Genomic DNA, 18,525 nt, shown 5'->3' on the forward strand with positions numbered 1-18,525 from the left:
GCTTAAAAGGTGTTCCCTACGAAAGTACCAGAGGATTCCGAAGCAGTTGCGCCGCCATCGTGGACCAACTCTATCACCACAACCTCATCAAGCAATCTCGTACTTATTCATATCGATGCAAACAACCTGTTGTGTTAATCTGACCATCCTCTGATAATAAGAAATCGTTTCAATTCGTCACATTCTTTTTATTTTTTTATCTCTTTTAGCGAATAGCCGAAGTATAACAACTGTCGTACGAGTTACAGATGCATTTTTCAAATTGTATTAACAATAGCCTTGATTGATTTAGTTTATGTTCATTTGTGAATATCAACGCACTAAAAAGGGCACATTTCTTTCGCTTCGAAAGAGCACATTAGCACAAACATAATCATTGCATAAACGATCTACTGGGATTAAGGTCGATTTATAAAGATCATTAAATATCACGTTCTAACACTTTGGAGAAGGATTCGTCTCGAAAGATTAGAAAGATGACTTATTAACTTCGAGGAAGATGCACTGTCATCGATTCATGTCACGTTATCTCATAGCACACACGTATCATACACTATATACATATGTGATATGTGCAAATATTGTATCATACAATTTTATATTTTTTAATAATAAATGTACTGATTTTTTAGCATTGCACGCGATTAGCAATTGTTTGTCCTTATTTAACTATGTAGAATTAAAAATCTGCAAATATATATATATCTGTTAAGAAAAAAGTATAAATTTTTTTTTAAAAGAAAAGAAAACAATAAATATATTAATTTCTAGTTTAATTCTTATTGTACTTATGATAATGTATTTACAAACGTAACAGAATTGTGAGTGAATTAGAAAAGTAGTATTGAGTCGTTTTGAACCAACATACACGTGATGTTTCTCTATAACACTATTTAGTTTACATCGATTGATGTAAAAATAAATTTATTTGAATATGTATACAATGCAAAAAGTTAAACAATTTACGGACTCCAATAATAACTGCAAGAACCGCAAGAACCATTTATAATTAGAAAACTATATAATAATTGGATTATTTAGATGAATATATATATAACTATAGAAGTGCAAAATATCTTTTATTATTTTTAATAAAACTTAATAAAATATCGAAAACATATCACAGCTTTTCGACTCTTCGATAACATTGAAAGTACATGTATCTCTGTGATTCTTCAGTTGTTTTCGATTATTTGAATTTTTGATAATGTAATACAAATAAATTTTTGTACTTTACTATATAATCAAAGAAATTGTCAACGTGTTTACAATAAATCCAGATATTCGTTTCACTGTCCGTCTCAACATTTATCATCCATCTGTCATATTGCATCTCTGTCTGTAATTTAATATTTTATCTCGATATTGTATCCTAAATTCAAGAGTCATCGAATGCACATACAATCTATCTTGATTCTATAAAGACACTTTGCATGCTCCATCTCATTAAGAAAATATCGCTCTTGGACAGCGAGAAGTGAAAGTATATATTCGTGCATATAATAGAGATATATGTATAGTGAGCATTCTATATTTTCTATCTCTTTCTGTAGCACATAATAAAATAAGAACGATACAAAATATCAATGGAAGAAGAATATGTCGCCATCAAGCATCCTTTACTATCAATATATTTAACTTTTTTATTTCTTCATTAATTTATTTCGGAATTATTCTATTTTAATATATGTTTTTATATAAAGTTTTTTCTCACAAAGTATTTTAAAATATCGAAGCGGTTATTCAGAATTGGATTAATTTCACGTGATAATTTTCACAACGTGAACAACTCTAGCACTTCGCACGTGCCACTTCGAACGTTTGTTTGTTTTTGAGGCTTCTATCAGGCAATCGTGCGAGAAATTGTTAATGCAATACTTCCGTAATAATGTAATAGCGAAAGTACATCAATGGAGGCCTCTGTAGACACAAGGTAAGAGCCGGTAATATCCTGAACAAGAGAAAAAAGTGTCGGAGACGAGAGGGGAACTAGTCCCCCCGCTGTTAATATCTTTAATCTTAAGAACAAGTTCCAAGTCACAGTTGTTACATCAAAACTTTACATTCGGCAACAATTCTCCTTCCTCTTGCACTAGTTCGTACTTGTACCTAAAGATGGTGTATGCTCACATATTTTCTCAAGCTGGTTCTACATTAGCCACAAATCGATCGCAAGCTTGTTGCGAGAATTAATCTAATAAGCGTCAATTTTAAAATTGACGCTTTAGATTGGCTATCACAAGTTTGCGATCAACTTGCAACTGATGTATCAGCTTCGTATAACGTCCATTTGTATAATTGTATTTGCCATAAATGTTTAGCTATATATTAGGCCATAAAAATATTTTCATCAAATAACACGCTAATCGCTAATAAGAGATATTGTATATATTACAATAGCTGCGTTGTATTCATTTGAGTGCACATCTGTAAACGCATATTTGTAAATAGAATAACTAAAACGTATTAACTCTTAAACGCGCAAACTACTATTGTTATTCATGCTGTGATTAGCATTTTTGTAAGCTTGAACTAAGCTCACGCCAAAGCTAGTCGCGCTTAAGGGTTGAAACGCCGCCCTCGATATGTAGATTACGCGTGTTACAAAAAGCCTTCTGTTAACCGACTTCCGTTTGTACCCGACTACTTTGTCACCGTAATTGCACCAAAGTGTGTACAGCACTCGCACGCACCGAATTTCTGATTGCAGAATTCCGGTTCGGCACCACCCGTTGCCATCAACAGCCCCGGCGAGCCGAGATTCATCACTTTTTATCAGGCGTTAGAATCGGCTAGCATAAGAAATGAAAATTTGGGCGCGGAAGACGTGTCTCAGCGGCAAAGACTAACTGGCGTGGTAACGAAGGTAGACCCTAACGCTACTGTACCTAACGGCGCCAGTAACGATATTGCTAACAACAATGACACCATCGCTCCATCAATCACCGCGACTACTACTACATCCTCCCCAGATATCACTACTGTAGACACTACCACCACCGTTCAATCGGCAAACAATTCGCTCGCTTCATTAGGTGCCGAGAATAGTACCGATGGTAGCCCGGAGACCATCACGACGGTACAAATCCCCGCAAATCCGGATACAAACGGAAGAGAAACGACTCCAGTCCCCACCTCGGAAATACCCGGAACCACCGTCCCCGTTAACGCGATAACGAACACACCACCACCGTCCACCACTACCGAAACTGCCACGTCAACAAGCGTCGCCGATATAACTTTGGCAGCAGAATCCTCCACAGAATCCGTTTCTAACGACGTTCAATCCACCGAACTGAGCACCAAAACCACGGAAGTAGCAACGCTACTCATCACTGAAACGGTGAATGCAAGGATATCCATGCCCGCTTCTCAAAATCTGCAAACGGCGAATGATACATCGGATACAACAATACCATCCCCAATCACCGAGAGCGTTACTGTGATGCACTTACCACCGGAAGCGACGACTATACTTGCGATGAACGATACGTCGGAGAGTATTGAGACGAATACCGTGCAACAATCTGAAGAAACGACGCCTCGCCTAACAGAAACGACCATCACAATCGAGAATATAGAAACAAATACTATACAGCAATCCGACACGACGGATCCGTCTCAAACAACGGAAATTACAAGCACCACTGAGTCAACCACGACCGAAGATATTTCAAATGACGTAATAGAAATTCGTGCAACAGCGGTACCCGCTTTCTCATCTACATACCGCACACGATTAGTCGATTACGCGCAAAATATTCTATCACTTTTATCGCAAAAGGAGGTTACGACGATTAACACGCCAGTCCAAAGACCTACCGTCACGACGACCGTCTCTCCCGAGATGTCCAATACAATACCAGATTCGTCGTCAACAAATACGGAGAGCCCAGCGCAACCAGAAGAGACGACTACCATGCGAATAGCTGGATCGGGTAACGACGAAACGACGGAGTCGTTCGATGTAGAATTCGTGTCGATTACGACGGACGGATCAGAAGAGACCAATCGAAACACAGTAGGTGTGAATACTACGCTTCAGGGTCAATCTAATGATCAAGGGATAAACGCACAGAATACACTGGACTCGAATACAACAACGGAACAGACATTTTCGAGTACCGTAGGCAACGAACGCAACACGACATCAGATCCTGAATCGACAATGGCAACTCAGGATGCGCGAGCTCCAACGATGGATGGAGAAGTTGCGACCACCACGCTGACACCGACCTCGCGACTCATTGAGTCTGTTACGGAGAACGATCCCCGATCGTCTAATGATACGTTACTCGCTGAGCTAATGACTATCGCGAAGACTCTCTTCACGGAAGCGATGAACGACACGCGACAGTTGGGTCAAACTGACGGCACGGTAGGAAACGATAGAAATCGAACCGTGTTCGTGTTGAACAGCGCGTCAGAAGCTACCACTGCACCTTCCGAACTTTCGAAACCTTTAGAAAACACTACCGAACGTATAGACATCACAACACTCATTGATTTAGCCGAAAATGAAAGAGGAGATAATTCTACTCGCGACCCTGTTGTAGGATCGAATATTTCGTTAGTGGAATCTAACGCGCGACCCACCAATGTAGATGATGTTACCACAATGCCCCTTTCGCAGATGGAAACCGGAACATCAAACATCACTACGGTTACGGCCAGCATGAGTTCTGAACTAACTACTAATACGCCTGACTCACAATTATTTAATTCGATTGAATCATCTAGTAACAATACTGAACAACAAACTATTACGACAGTTTCAAACAACGAGACTCAGTTGTTGAATCGGTTATTAGAATTCGCTACCAATAATCCCTTAGCGAGCTCTGTTACCGTGAATACAGAGGGAATGCTGTCCACGTCTGACGTAAACAATTCCACGACGTCAGACATGGTAACAGAATTAACCACTAGTGTAGCTATGATGGAAATAAACGTTGTACAAACGAACGCCGTAGATACCACTAATCAGACACCGGTACCCACCACGATAATGCCTGTATCTGACCTACAGGTTACAAACGACCAATCCCTCATAGCATCGGATATCACTACAATACTTCCAATGGTATCCGATACAAGCGATACTCAGCCATTTGATACAGAATCTCCTATCACGGAATCAATTCGTAACTTAGTAAGCTTCACCGACACTACCACTAATCAACTCAACGACATAACAACAAACACCCCTCAAACGCTAACCGATCTCGTAAGCGAGATGCCAAATTTTATTGCCCGTTTACAGGATACAACAACCGCCCAAGGGACGGCTGGTTCGAGAATCATCCAACCCGAGCAAACGACCGAAACCATCATCACTACCACCGTCCCTAACATCACATCTTCAACCGCACTAACAACCGATTCCACCACATCCCCCGTATCCTCTACCAACGCATCAACCATCCCATCCTCATCAGTCGAATCAACCATAGCAACTACGACAACGGAGACCACGACGACGACATCGACAACTTTCCGAACGACATCAACGGAAACGTCGCGATCCGATCTCACTACCACTGTCGAATCGACGTCCGAAATGACCATTACGACTGCCGACATAAACGATAATCTCGTCTCCACTGAGACAACGACTGATATCTCGACTACGCGAGGCACGACGACCGTCCCGACTGAATCGGAGGATCTGAACATGATATCGAGGATAAACGACGGAGAAGGAACGACGACTGCAACAACAACGACGACAAGTGTCGCACCACCCACAAATGGCACAAATAATACATCATCCACGTCAACTACCGCACGGACTACTATGCTAAATCGAGTATCATCATTTCCGGCATCTACACCTTTCCAACCAGGGCCCTATTTGGGACGTTTCGGCGGCAGCCAAATGACTCCACTTCCGAGACCCAGCTCTTCCAAGGCTCCTGTTCGTGACTACTTGATTTATGGTATTTATCCCAACAAGACCATTGTGCGGAAGCGGCCGGAAGACAATGTGATCGACGGCAGGAACGTAGACAGCCCGTACGTGATATTCGGCATCTATCCGGACGGCAGACTAGTTCGGAAGTTTCCCAACGGAACGATAATACCGGAGTCACCCAGGAACCCGGTCGAGGTTGTGTTCACGCTTAGAACTACCACTACTACTAACCGACCAGCACCCAGGCCATATTATAACCAGGCTAACCAAGCAGGCGTTTATAACAACCAGTATCAAGCCCCGGTGTACTATAATAACGGTAGACCCGTGGATGACCTGACGAGAGACGCCCAGAACCCCGGATCCTTTGATTTTGGACTTATTGGTAATGCGATCGGCGTTACCCCTGGAGGCCCCAATTTCACGGGACCATTTGGTCCCCCTGCTAGCATCCCAAGCACAAACAAAATGGTATCTTTATCTCATCTCTTCATCAAAATCATACTTTATACGTGCAACGAATTTGATCAAGAATCAAATCGCAATTGAGAAACGAGTCGCGATTCCTGGCTCTTTAGACATTTAGAAATCGTTGCAACGCGAAAATAACTTGAAGTGATTTAACGTTAATAGAAATCAGAATTTTATTAGAATAACTGTGTCTAATTTTATTTACAATTTTTATATTTCTAAAAAATTGCAAATTTATCTTCAATTTTTAAAAGTCGTTATTTTAGTACACATATTTTATAGAATATAAATATTTATTCAATTCTCAGTTTTACAGCCTGAAATTTTTAAAAATTATATTTAAATATAATATTAATAAGAAGCAGATAATCTCATGCTTAGCGAAATGCGGATATTCATGTAACGACCAGCATTTCTAATTCTTTTTATTCCTATTGAACGTAAAGTTTCATAACACACTCTCTTTCTGTTTCTCGCTGGATAATTATTATGTAATATTGATAGATTAACAATTCAATTTCTTAGCATAACTTCATAACTTGTCTTCATAGCTTCTCTTTTGACAGACTTTCTTCTCATAATATATATGCTTTTATATATTTTCGTAATTTTAATGAAATGCAATTTAATACTTTTTTCCAGGTCAAAAATATCGAATGCTGTACAACGGCTGTACACAGAGTATCATTGTAAATTTGTAAATAGTTGTGACAATTTATAGCACTCTCGTTTGCCCATTTGCACTTTTAAAATTCTTTTACGCACTGTATCTTTTGTTAGATGTAGCATACACAACCTAATCATACGTTTCACTATTAAATATTGATATATTTCATAATACATAAAAAACATTTTATAAAGATTTATTATTTTACAGATTCGGTCATCTAACGAGCACGACATGTGTTATGCTACGGTTAAAAAGAAACTTTTTTTATTATTCTCCTGAATTTTTTATCAGAACTGTGTTCAAATATTTTTATATTTTACATTAAAATAAGCTGTGTAGATGAATGTACATTTTTATTATTACGGGACTTATTACAGTCTCTAATCTCAAATAAATTTATTAAAAACAATGTTTCGTTCTTAAAAAAATCACAAAATACATTTTAAATTTTTATTATATTATTATAAATTTATATAATTAGGTACTTAAATAAAATTTCATGATATTAAAAACTAAAAGAATTGACGGTATTATGAAAATATCTACTAAAAAGTATTAAAGGGCATGAAAGTTGTATATTTTTATTTCATAGCAAATGACACGATCGCACTAATCTTGTTCCCTTCATAATATTTGAAAAATATTGCAAGTTTATGAGCTCTATTTCTATTCACAATATTAAGGTTTTTTTAGCAATATTATTAAATGCGGCATGTAAATATTTCAGAGCGATATTTTATTAAATTCTCAAATGGGTACGTTGCCGAACTCATTCGGTAATCAGAAGCCAAATAGCAATCAAGTACAAGGCCCTCCGAGGATCATCCAAGATCGCGAAAGAAACGAAGCTTCTCGGACAAGAGTGACGTCTGATCAAAATAGCGCTGTATATATCGGACAGGTAGTAAACAAAATCACATTATGTAATTATTTACTGAAGGAGGAAACACTTGAAAGCACAATCATAAATATTTCAGGATAAATTTATTAATTATCAGATTGACGGTGCACCTGATATCAATCCAAAAGTCGTTGATGTAAGAATAAATTCAGTGGCTGTAAGTAATCGAATGATAATTCGATATTTCTTAATGTTGAATTTCTTTTTATTAATAAATTTTCTTGCTTCTATTTGTTAACAATTTGGAAATTAAAAATTACTCACGCTTCTCTTTATTGCTTACTATATATATAGATGAGTATCTCATTTCATACATTAAATATAATTTATTGTTAAAAATGTCATGATACGAGTATTGTACTTTTTAATGACTTACTAAACTAATAAATATTGCAAAAAATTTATAAACAATAACAACTGCAGATAGTCGATATATAGAAATACAAAATAAAAATAGAATTACTAAATTACTACGAATTTGTTGTTAGACTTCTGTGAACGAAGGCACGGCATCATCTACAGCATCGAACCCGTCTTTTAAAAATTTACTGAACAATCAATCGGGTGGTAATGTAATAACAGCACCTCCTGGTTTTCCTTGGGGAGACTCCCTTGATCAGATATTCGGTATCACTACCAACTCACCTATACAAACAGCATCTGTGGCAACAAATCAACTAGTGCGTATTACATATAAAATAACAAATGATATTTTTAAAAATTAAACAATTGTGTTCAAATATTGTCAAAATATGATTGAACGAGTATTAGAAGTTTCTATTAAATAATAGATTCCCAAAATTGTTACATTTATTTTAAAAAACATAGGATAATGAATGACGTTTAAATATTTGTTACACTTTCTGTTTTTTCGTTATATTTTTTATTCATAAATATATTCTTTTTAGGACGAGCCGACCGGGAACAATGCACCGATTGTGTCGCGTGTAAATTCCATGGTGGAAATTTTCACACCAATCGTGAGTACTGCAGTAACATCTCCATCCACAACCACTACGACTACTGCTAGTACTACTACGCCTACTATTACTACTACTGTCAGTACCACCACTCCTACTACTACTACCAGCACCACTACTCCTACTACTACTAGTACTACTACTAGTACTACTACTACGCCGGCACCAACAACAACCGCAGCAACGACTACTGCCGCTACTACCACTACCACCACCACTACAACTACCACAACGACTACTACTTCAACAACGACTCCTGCAACGACCACGACAAGTCAAACGACAACGCCAGGTACATATACCATTTACTATTATTCTCCCCCCGGTGGAAAAATTTCGCTGAAATTATTCCACGTTTTGAAACATTTTTCAGCAAAATTTTAGCATTTCAGAATATTTTCAATTTAATTTCAGCGATTTTTAGCCGAAAAATTCATTTTCAGCAAAATTTCAGCAAAAATTTCAGTAAAATTTCAGCAAATTTTCAGCAATTTCGCTGACATGTTCCAAAACGTGTAATAATTTCAGCGAAATTTTTTCACCAGGGCCGACTAGCTTAAGCTTTTTCTTTCATAAACTTCTTTCATATACTTACACTGTACCGTATATAACAGCAAGCATAGGAACAGTTCCGCCGTCATCTACTGCATCGACAATATCTACGAATAACATATTAAGCAGATTACAAGCAAACACGATGGAGAATCCCTTTGGTAGCACGTACGGAGATTTGGCTTTCTTGAATTCATTGGTAAATTTCGTTTGTTTTTAATTTATATTAGAGATTTTTTAATGTTCTCAAATAGCAAACAGACGTTTTATCGTCATTTTGACGTTAAAATAGTAATAAATAATATGTTTGTTACCTGAGTTATTTCTGCCTTTAAATATCGAGAAATATTGTAAAATACTTGTGTAATGTAATGAACTATATAAGTTAATATAATAAAGAATTCTTTATCTTTTATAGTTACAAAACAACAACGATGTTAAGTCCACTACGCCGAAAACGTTAAGTGAAGTAGAGCAATTATTAGCAAACAGAGTAAGCAAAATAAACATTAACATTTATAATAAACATAAGTACGGAAAAGAGAAAATATTTTTTTTAGTACAGTTATCTTCCAAATTAATACATAAAATGAGCAAAATATTAAATTTTGACTAATATTATGTTTCAAGTCCAAATCGGAGCACATTTTACTGAAAAATATGTATATTTAAAAATTCACATTTATTATTAAGTACCAAAATCCATTTCAAAAATCCGATTAAAAATAGGATTCTTTCTCTTATTTCATTCATATCTTTATAATAAACTCTTAATTCAGCTAATACTTATATATTTTTTGTAGATTTTGTCTCTTGCACTGGCTAATCCTGGGCCAACGCGATCGCCAAAAGCGATTCAAACCGCAAATTCGAATGCAAATGTGAATGTAATCAAGAATCCATCAAAGAGCACGTCATTTGGATTGTCTTCTGAACCAATAATAATCGATTTGTTACCACTTACGTCACCTATGCCAAGCATATCTAGCAGCATGTCACCTACGAAGAAGTACACTGAAACAATCACGACGACAAAAGCTAGCACCGCGCCGACTATCACGACTAAAGCACCAGTCGTTATCACTGCCAAGCCTAAGACGACAGCCAGACCCAAAGCTACCACCCCTCGAGCGCCTGTAGGATTTGGTTCAGGTTTATGGCGAGCGTTGTTTGGCAACAATTTTTTCGACGCGACCACTGCAGCGAGCGCTGCAAAAAAGAAACCCACGATTAAGGCAACGACTCGAAAACCTGCCAGCTCCACCCAAGCACCAGCGCAGATCATTAAGTCGAATCAAGTAATGACCTCGATCAAATCGCCAACGACGCCAAGAAACGTTGATATTTCGGACATTCATGTAGCTTCGAGCACATCGCTAGCAGACAATATCATTTCCGCATCAACGCAGTTGTCAACAAGTACGGTTTCAACCATGCTTTTAAATAATCCAAATCCTAGATTGAGAGACGTCTCCACGTCTACGTATTCACCCGAGGACGACGCGAAATTCTTGGCTGCGCTCCTGCAAGCAGTACAAACGGGTAAATTTTTTCCATCTTTTCTTTTTTAATGAGATATTTTAATAAAATATGCACTTAATTATCAATTACACTTATTCAATTGAAAATTAAAATACAAAATGATATCTCACTAATCAGGCGTTAATTATCTAAAAGTGTCTTCTCATATTTTTGAAATTATTGAATTGATTTATAACTATTTTTACTGACTGTAAAAATAAGGCAAGAAATGAAGAATAATAATCAATTTTTATATAGTTAGTAATGATTTTTTCTTATAGTTAGATTTTGAAAATAAATTAATTATAAATTTAAAATTGTTAATTTAACAAAGTCAAGAATAGAAGAACCATTTTAAAATCCAAAATCAATTTCTACAGTTTCCTAAATCTGATTTTGATTTCAAACTCCGATTATTATAGCTTTTATTTATCCATAATAAATAATATCTAATAGCAGAAACAAAAACGAGTACTTCGGCGACGACACGATTAAGTGAGGATGATGAAGCCTTTTTGAGAGCGATTTTAAGTAATCAGGCTAGCATTTCTACTACAACATCATCCTCTACCGAAGTGAATCCTGCTGCTTTGCTGGCTCTACTCTTAAAACAACAAGGAATAGAACCGACAACACCAGTAACGAAACTTAGGGAACAATTACAATTATCAGTGAGTAATATTTCTTTCACGATACTCTGAAATTTTGCGTATATGATTTATTGAAAAATATCGATAAACATATATGTATAAATGTATATCTTCTCGATCAGAGTCAAGGTCTGCTTGCGCCGGATGCGATCACGACTCGGCCAACAACCACTAGACCGACTACCATAGCGAAACAAGTAGTGACATCAAGACCTTTTGCGAGACCAAGACCAACAGAGAATATATTACAAACTACGACATGGGCTCCAAGTTCAACGTATCCGCCTCCTCTCTTCGGAGGAAGTGGATCGGGTAGCGGGCTGGTTACCGCTACTAGAGCCATAGGCAGATTCCTTGGCGCTGCCATCTCGGTAAACATTCTTTTTCATGAAATTTCACTTTTTTAACTAATTAATAAGAAAATTTAATGAAAATTTAAAATTTATTCTACTTCATTCTGTGTATAATGAAGATAAATACATAAATAAAGTTTTGCAAAGAGTTTGCGTAGTTATCTTACAAAAAAATATTATTTAAATTATCTGGATAATAAATTATAATTAAAAATAAATTATGAAAACAAATTAAAAATTTTTTTAACCACTTTATTTTCTATATTCTCAAGTTACTATCATTAAAAATTTTTATGTTATACGTATTGAATTAATTATTTAAAAAGATCATCTCATTATATTAGTCATTAACATTTTTATTTTGGCTTTTAGGGTGCAGCTCAACAGTTACAATCTTTACTAAGAAATAGTACCAGAAGCGCAGCCGGATAACATTAGAATGGAAAAGAATAATATACATCAATTTTCAATCAACCTGAAAACAAATGTCAGGATTGAGATAGTTATTAATTAATATCGTGCTTGCTGTTGAAAGTGCATATAATGGCAACATGGAAGTCGACAAAACGCTAGGAAAGTTCAATCAAGACAACATGAAGTAAACTTGCTCAATTAGGATTTTTACGAGGATTATTACGAATAATACCATAGGTGAATATATTTCAAAATCATATTTAAAAAAATTTTTTCCTGAAAAAAAAAAACCATTTTCGCGTCGGAGTAAACAAATAAAAAAGTATTAAATATTGAATAACAAAATCTCGATATAAATAGTACTTAAATAATTGTAAATTGACTGGTACGATGTATAAAGATGTACTCGATGTCTTGATCGAACATTTCTTGTCGATTCCTAATTTAAGAAATGAATATTTCGTTCGTTGTTGTTAATTATCACTAAATTTAATACCGACACAATTCTCATTGAAATTCGAAAAAGAAAATTGATCAAATATACTAATTCATTCCATTTTTTATAAAGTTCACATTTAGATACGAACTCATTTTTAATTCAAAAGAATTCGATTCATTTTTAATTCAAAAGATCCGATAGAAAGCTGAAGATATTGTTGAATAAATTTTTCCTTCTCGATATTTCTTGAGATAATCTTGTGACAAAATGTTCAGTGATAATTCGCAACGACGATTTCGAACGTCGAAACAATCCTAAAACTTTGCAAACATTTCCAAAGTAAGCCTATCGATTTTCCTCCGGGTGTACTTGTGGAGATGTTTGTAACGATCATTATAATTAAGATAATATACTAGCGCGACGCTTTTCATATCGTTACTTGTGCTCTATCGATGTGTCTTGTTTCTACGCTTTTCTTCTTATTTTTCTACTGTCTCCTTCTTTCGGTTAAACGGTGAATGTGCTCAGTGGATCGTTAACGTCTTAATACTTTGCATGCGAATGACTGCGAAAGATGGTATTTAGCAAGTTAACTTCGTGACAGATAATTTAAATTTTTTAAGTCTAACTGTGAGAAGTTAAATAAATAGACACTGAGAACTGTGCGCACATCATCTGTATGCAAAGTTTTAAATAAAAAATTGTATATGTTTCGATCAATACTTTTGCAATTTCAGAAGAGAGCTCTTACTTCTTCAACATCTCGCCTTGCATCCGCGTATTAATATATTATACGCAAATTGTACATTATTAAATTAAATTGTTTTTAGAGAGAAAGGGAGAGTAACATAATTAAGATTTTTTAATGTAGGGAGGGAGTGAAACGTAATAGTATTTTTTAATGTATGTGAATAATGTTAGAGAGCGATTGAGAAAGATTAAAAATGGGACAAAACTAACTAATTTATTTTGAGCAATCTTTTTTTAGGCAACTGAAAAATTTAAATGATATAAATCTTGAAAAGGTTAGAAATATTCATTTAGAGATATTCTTCAGATGACTTTTAGATGTCATGTTTATTCGATCGAAAAGAGAGTTATTTTGATGTTGTCCCCATTCTGATGGTTCGGTATGTTTCGTAATTAATAAGGTATAGACAAAACTTAATATTTTTTAATATAGACTCTCCACTCAAAATAATGTAATTACTTAGATATTTTTAATGTAAGTAGGTATTAGAAATTTTATTTAATAAATTTTTTTAATTTCCAATTCTCAATATTTTTACAGCAATTGAGCTGTAAAATGTTCTTTTTTTATATGTATAGAATGAAAAAACTCGACATATGCGTCAAAATAATGTACGACATTACTTCGTAATCTTTTAACTAGTAGCCTCGTTAGCACGAAATAATTGTCATTCCTTGTAATACTACATTACATTAATGTACATATTTGAGTGATGAGCTCGGTTCAAAATTAATTACAATCTTAATTCAATCATTTAACATGTTAATATATTATATTAAAACTGTACGATAATTATAATTCGATGCTGTTCTGAAAAATCGAGCGAAAAATGTTTTTCTATGTTTATTGAAATCTACAAAATAAAACTGTGGATTTACGGAGCTGTGAATGCATGGACCTATACAATATGCATGCAGGCAAAAAATACACGAATAAAATATTAAATATAATGCAAACGCAATAATAAAAGTTTCCGATAATTCAAAATAACAATTAAATTAAAAGGAACATTGGAAGTCAGAGCGATAAACGGTACGCAGTTCTATAATTAAAAAATTCTTATATAATAACATAATAAGTTAACGATATTGACAATTAAAGTTATAAAAGTTAATAAACCGGATTTGCGGCTTATTAATTTTTAAAACTTTAATTATTAATATCGTTGACTTATTGAATTATTAAAGGTTTTTATTATAGAACTGCGCATCGTTTATCGCGAACCGTTTATCCCTTTTAATTTTATTATTATTTTAAAATATAGAACTTCTGCGGAGAGAGATAAATTATTGTCTTCTAATTAGAATGAACAAGATAAGCAAGCGATTTCCAGCAACAAAACGCAGCGGTGAGTAATAAAATGCTGCATACTAAAAATGGTTGTGAAGATATTAAAATAAATAATTTTCTATATATATACATATATATATAATTATCTACTCATATCTACTATATATAAACAATACAATTTATCGAAATGGTTTGTTATAAAATTTGTTTAATTGGCTGCGTAAGTAAAATGCCATACATCGCGATATAACCTGACTCATAATTTATTTACTTATACTATGTACCGGAAGTTTGTAAGAAAATCAAATAATATTTATGAGCAATAATTATCTTTTTTCTTATTTAAATCGCATATATAATTCAGTCCGTTTATATGTTATGATATAGTTACACACCCAGTGTAAGTCTGTACATATGTATAATCGGTTATTCCTATATATTTCATATAGTAATAAACGTAATAAGTTATATCTTCCTAATATTAGTTAACATTACGGCGCCAATTGTATTACAGTTATAAAGTATCTTGATATATAGATGATGCCTTTCTCGCAGTTACTGTAATATTTATTCAAAATACGCATCGAATACCTTGTAATTATAATGTACATTTGCATATTAAACAACTTCTCACATTAAACAGATATTACTTTATCAACCCACGATTTAATTGTATATGTGATGCGTAATTGCAAAAGTATTTATTAAAAATGTATGTATCGAACGTTCTTTAATTGTGATATACTTGCACATTAAACAACTTCCCCATATTAAACGTATGTTACTTTATTTACATTTGAGCGACGGATACAGAGTAACTTCTATCGAATTGCAGTAATACTAGTTGCTATCATTACTGATAAAAAATAAACGTCATAATCACAATGACATGACAGATAATCAATATCGATACGTAATATAATTAAAAATATTTAAGAGAAGTATGACACAATGCAATGCGTATTTTTTAACTTTGTTAAGTTAACGAGCCGGGGCGATAACATGTTAAATCATACAAAATGAATTTTACAGAGACAATAACAGAAAAAGTTTAGGTAATTATTTAGAATAGGGGAGGCAGCACCGATAACCTTGATCTTGACATATGTTATCAAGGTCGTGACCCTGAGTAACCTCCGACAAATTTTAACCGTCGTTCGTCCTTCGTTAAAAAGTTATTAACAAAAGAAGTTTAAAAATTAACGTATTATCAGGATCACGACCTCGATAACATATGTCAAGGTCAAGCTCATCGGTGCTGCCTCCCCTATTCTAAATAATTACCAAAGTTTATCAGATCTATTTCTTCGAATATTGCTTCTTCAAAAAAATAATATAATTGATTTAAATTGCAATATATGATAGAGCAAATAATTATAGAACTTAAGCTCCGATACGTCTTTACGTTGCGATTTAGCATATTATTGCCTCAAAATTCTTTAATTATTTAAAATCCTTATACGATCGTAATCACAGAATTCTAGAAAGAAGATTTATAGAAGTCTGTGATCGTAACAATGACAAGTGAGGATTTGATTGTATGTACATAGAGAGAGAGAGAGATGAGATAGAATGAATATAATGAATATAATGTACATAAAACGTATTATAATGCTGCAACTGCACACCATGATCTCATCAATCCCAGTCTTCATTATATTTTCTATTGTCTCGTTCTTTCTTTACTCCTATAGTAAATGATTTTCTAATAACATAAAATACAAATATTATACGTTTAGATATACGCGTTGTATGTATTTACTGTGCACTAGCACAAAAATTAACTCGGTAAAAGATGAGTGCTGGTTAAAAGTTGCAATATATTAATCCTTATGAATAAAATGAAATACTGAATTCATCAGACACAAATTTTATGCACAATTCTTACAATAAACTAGTGTTTTGGTAATCAATTATTACAAATTACTATATTATATGTAAATTAGATATTATATATTATACTATACTTTCGACGAAATGGCAGAATACAATAATTCTCTTATTTCGTCGAAAGTATTTCTGACAAAAAATATCACTTTTTATCCATTATTAAATGCGCCAACTCCAAATATGTAAAAAATTTGTTAGAAAATTTAATAAATCATCAGTTCAAATTTCCAGTATCTTGACTATTAAATCTCAAATTAAATTTTTTAAATTAAAATTAAATTTAAGCGAGTGCAATAAGATAATTTCATTACCTACTTGCATTCTTAAACTTATTTCACTATATAAATTACTTCCTTGTTACATGGTTCTAGAATTATTTACGATGTATATTTTGATCTTAACACTGGAATAGCTGCCGCTTTTCTTAAATATACAATATCTGAATTTATGCGTACTTAGTTATGGATAATGATGTTCGCAAATAATATTCAGTTGCCGATCAATTTGCATTAATCTGACACAGGGAATAAATGTATCTTATACATATAAGATAAAAAAGATAAAAAGAAGAAATGGGTACAACTAAAGTTGACTGTCATGTGCATTTCATGCATCTATCAGCAACATTCAGGTGTACAGTTATCTCATTGAATATAATATATATATATATATATATTCCAATTCAAATTAGGATTTCAAGATACTAATCATTCTAAGACTGTCAAAAACGATGTTTTTAAATGATCCTAAAAGGATCATTACTGCATTATTTGTACTGCACAGAATATTTCTAGATATACTACAGAGCATACATAGATAAAATTATGTTAATGATCATATTCTTCGCAATTTCTCAATAAATCATTCCTCGGTATAACTAACAACATTAGGGTATAATCGTAACAAAGTGGGAGATAAAATCGAACGATACAGGCTACATATGTATATCTATGTTAGAACTATGAATATTCAGTTATTTCTCTATTATTTGCAATAAATCGTTAATCTTAATCAATTATTCATTCTCATAATATATTACTGCTCCTGTACACAATGTCTGACAATATTAGTTTGACATACAACATGTACTAATACATGTGCAAAAGGTAATCTGAGCTACATTAAAACTTGAGGAGTTCAGTAGATCATCCTATATTCCAAAGGAATGATTAAAAGAGAGCATGTACAAAGGATTCGTCGTTTAGCTTCGAGATCAACATGTACAGGAATATCCTCTACGCAGCTATAATAAAAATAAATTCGTGTGTTAATAAATAAATAACAAACATACATATTATAGAGTGTGATGTTTAGTGGAAGACTGTATTAAGGGTCGATATATAAGAGATTAAACTTTTTGTCTTAAACTTTTTAGGAGCAAGGGTCTCAAGAATACAGTTGAAATATTGGAATTAGAAGTTAAAATTACATTATTACATTGCATTAATAAATGAAAATAGTATTATCAATAAATAAGATGACTATGAATGAAGTAATTATATTTTTCATGATAATCATGCATATAAAATGGCAATGGTTATATAATAAAGAATACAAAAACTATAAAAAAATTACCATCAATAAATAGCATAATAAATAAATGTAGAAAGAATATACAGGTATATGTATAAAACAGACTAGAGTTTGATGATTTAAAAAAAATAAACATTGCGCAAAGCATCTTCACAGGACTTTTTTGTATATCTATTCATTGAATATTGAATATTAA

General features: G+C 33.7%; 1 protein-coding gene across 2 annotated transcripts in view; it reads left to right on the forward strand.

Moving 5' to 3' along the window:
* LOC108727926 (mucin-17) overlaps positions 1-12,955 on the forward strand; it is a 37,261-nt gene extending 24,306 nt beyond the window's left edge. For both annotated transcript variants that reach the window (XM_018456233.1, XM_018456232.1), the window contains 11 exons: positions 2,711-6,385; positions 7,783-7,956; positions 8,033-8,113; positions 8,445-8,636; positions 8,865-9,228; positions 9,551-9,687; positions 9,907-9,981; positions 10,292-11,030; positions 11,469-11,680; positions 11,782-12,030; positions 12,385-12,955. In XM_018456233.1, coding sequence (XP_018311735.1) covers positions 2,711-6,385; positions 7,783-7,956; positions 8,033-8,113; positions 8,445-8,636; positions 8,865-9,228; positions 9,551-9,687; positions 9,907-9,981; positions 10,292-11,030; positions 11,469-11,680; positions 11,782-12,030; positions 12,385-12,444 — 5,958 coding nt within the window. In that variant the 3' untranslated portion in view covers positions 12,445-12,955. The remainder of the gene's footprint in view (positions 1-2,710; positions 6,386-7,782; positions 7,957-8,032; positions 8,114-8,444; positions 8,637-8,864; positions 9,229-9,550; positions 9,688-9,906; positions 9,982-10,291; positions 11,031-11,468; positions 11,681-11,781; positions 12,031-12,384) is intronic.
* The last annotated feature ends 5,570 nt before the right edge of the window (positions 12,956-18,525 follow it).

The sequence above is a fragment of the Mycetomoellerius zeteki genome, unplaced genomic scaffold, assembly GCF_001594055.1.
Source record: "Mycetomoellerius zeteki isolate Tzet28-1 unplaced genomic scaffold, Tzet1.0 scaffold564, whole genome shotgun sequence".
NCBI classification, from domain to species: domain Eukaryota; kingdom Metazoa; phylum Arthropoda; class Insecta; order Hymenoptera; family Formicidae; genus Mycetomoellerius; species Mycetomoellerius zeteki.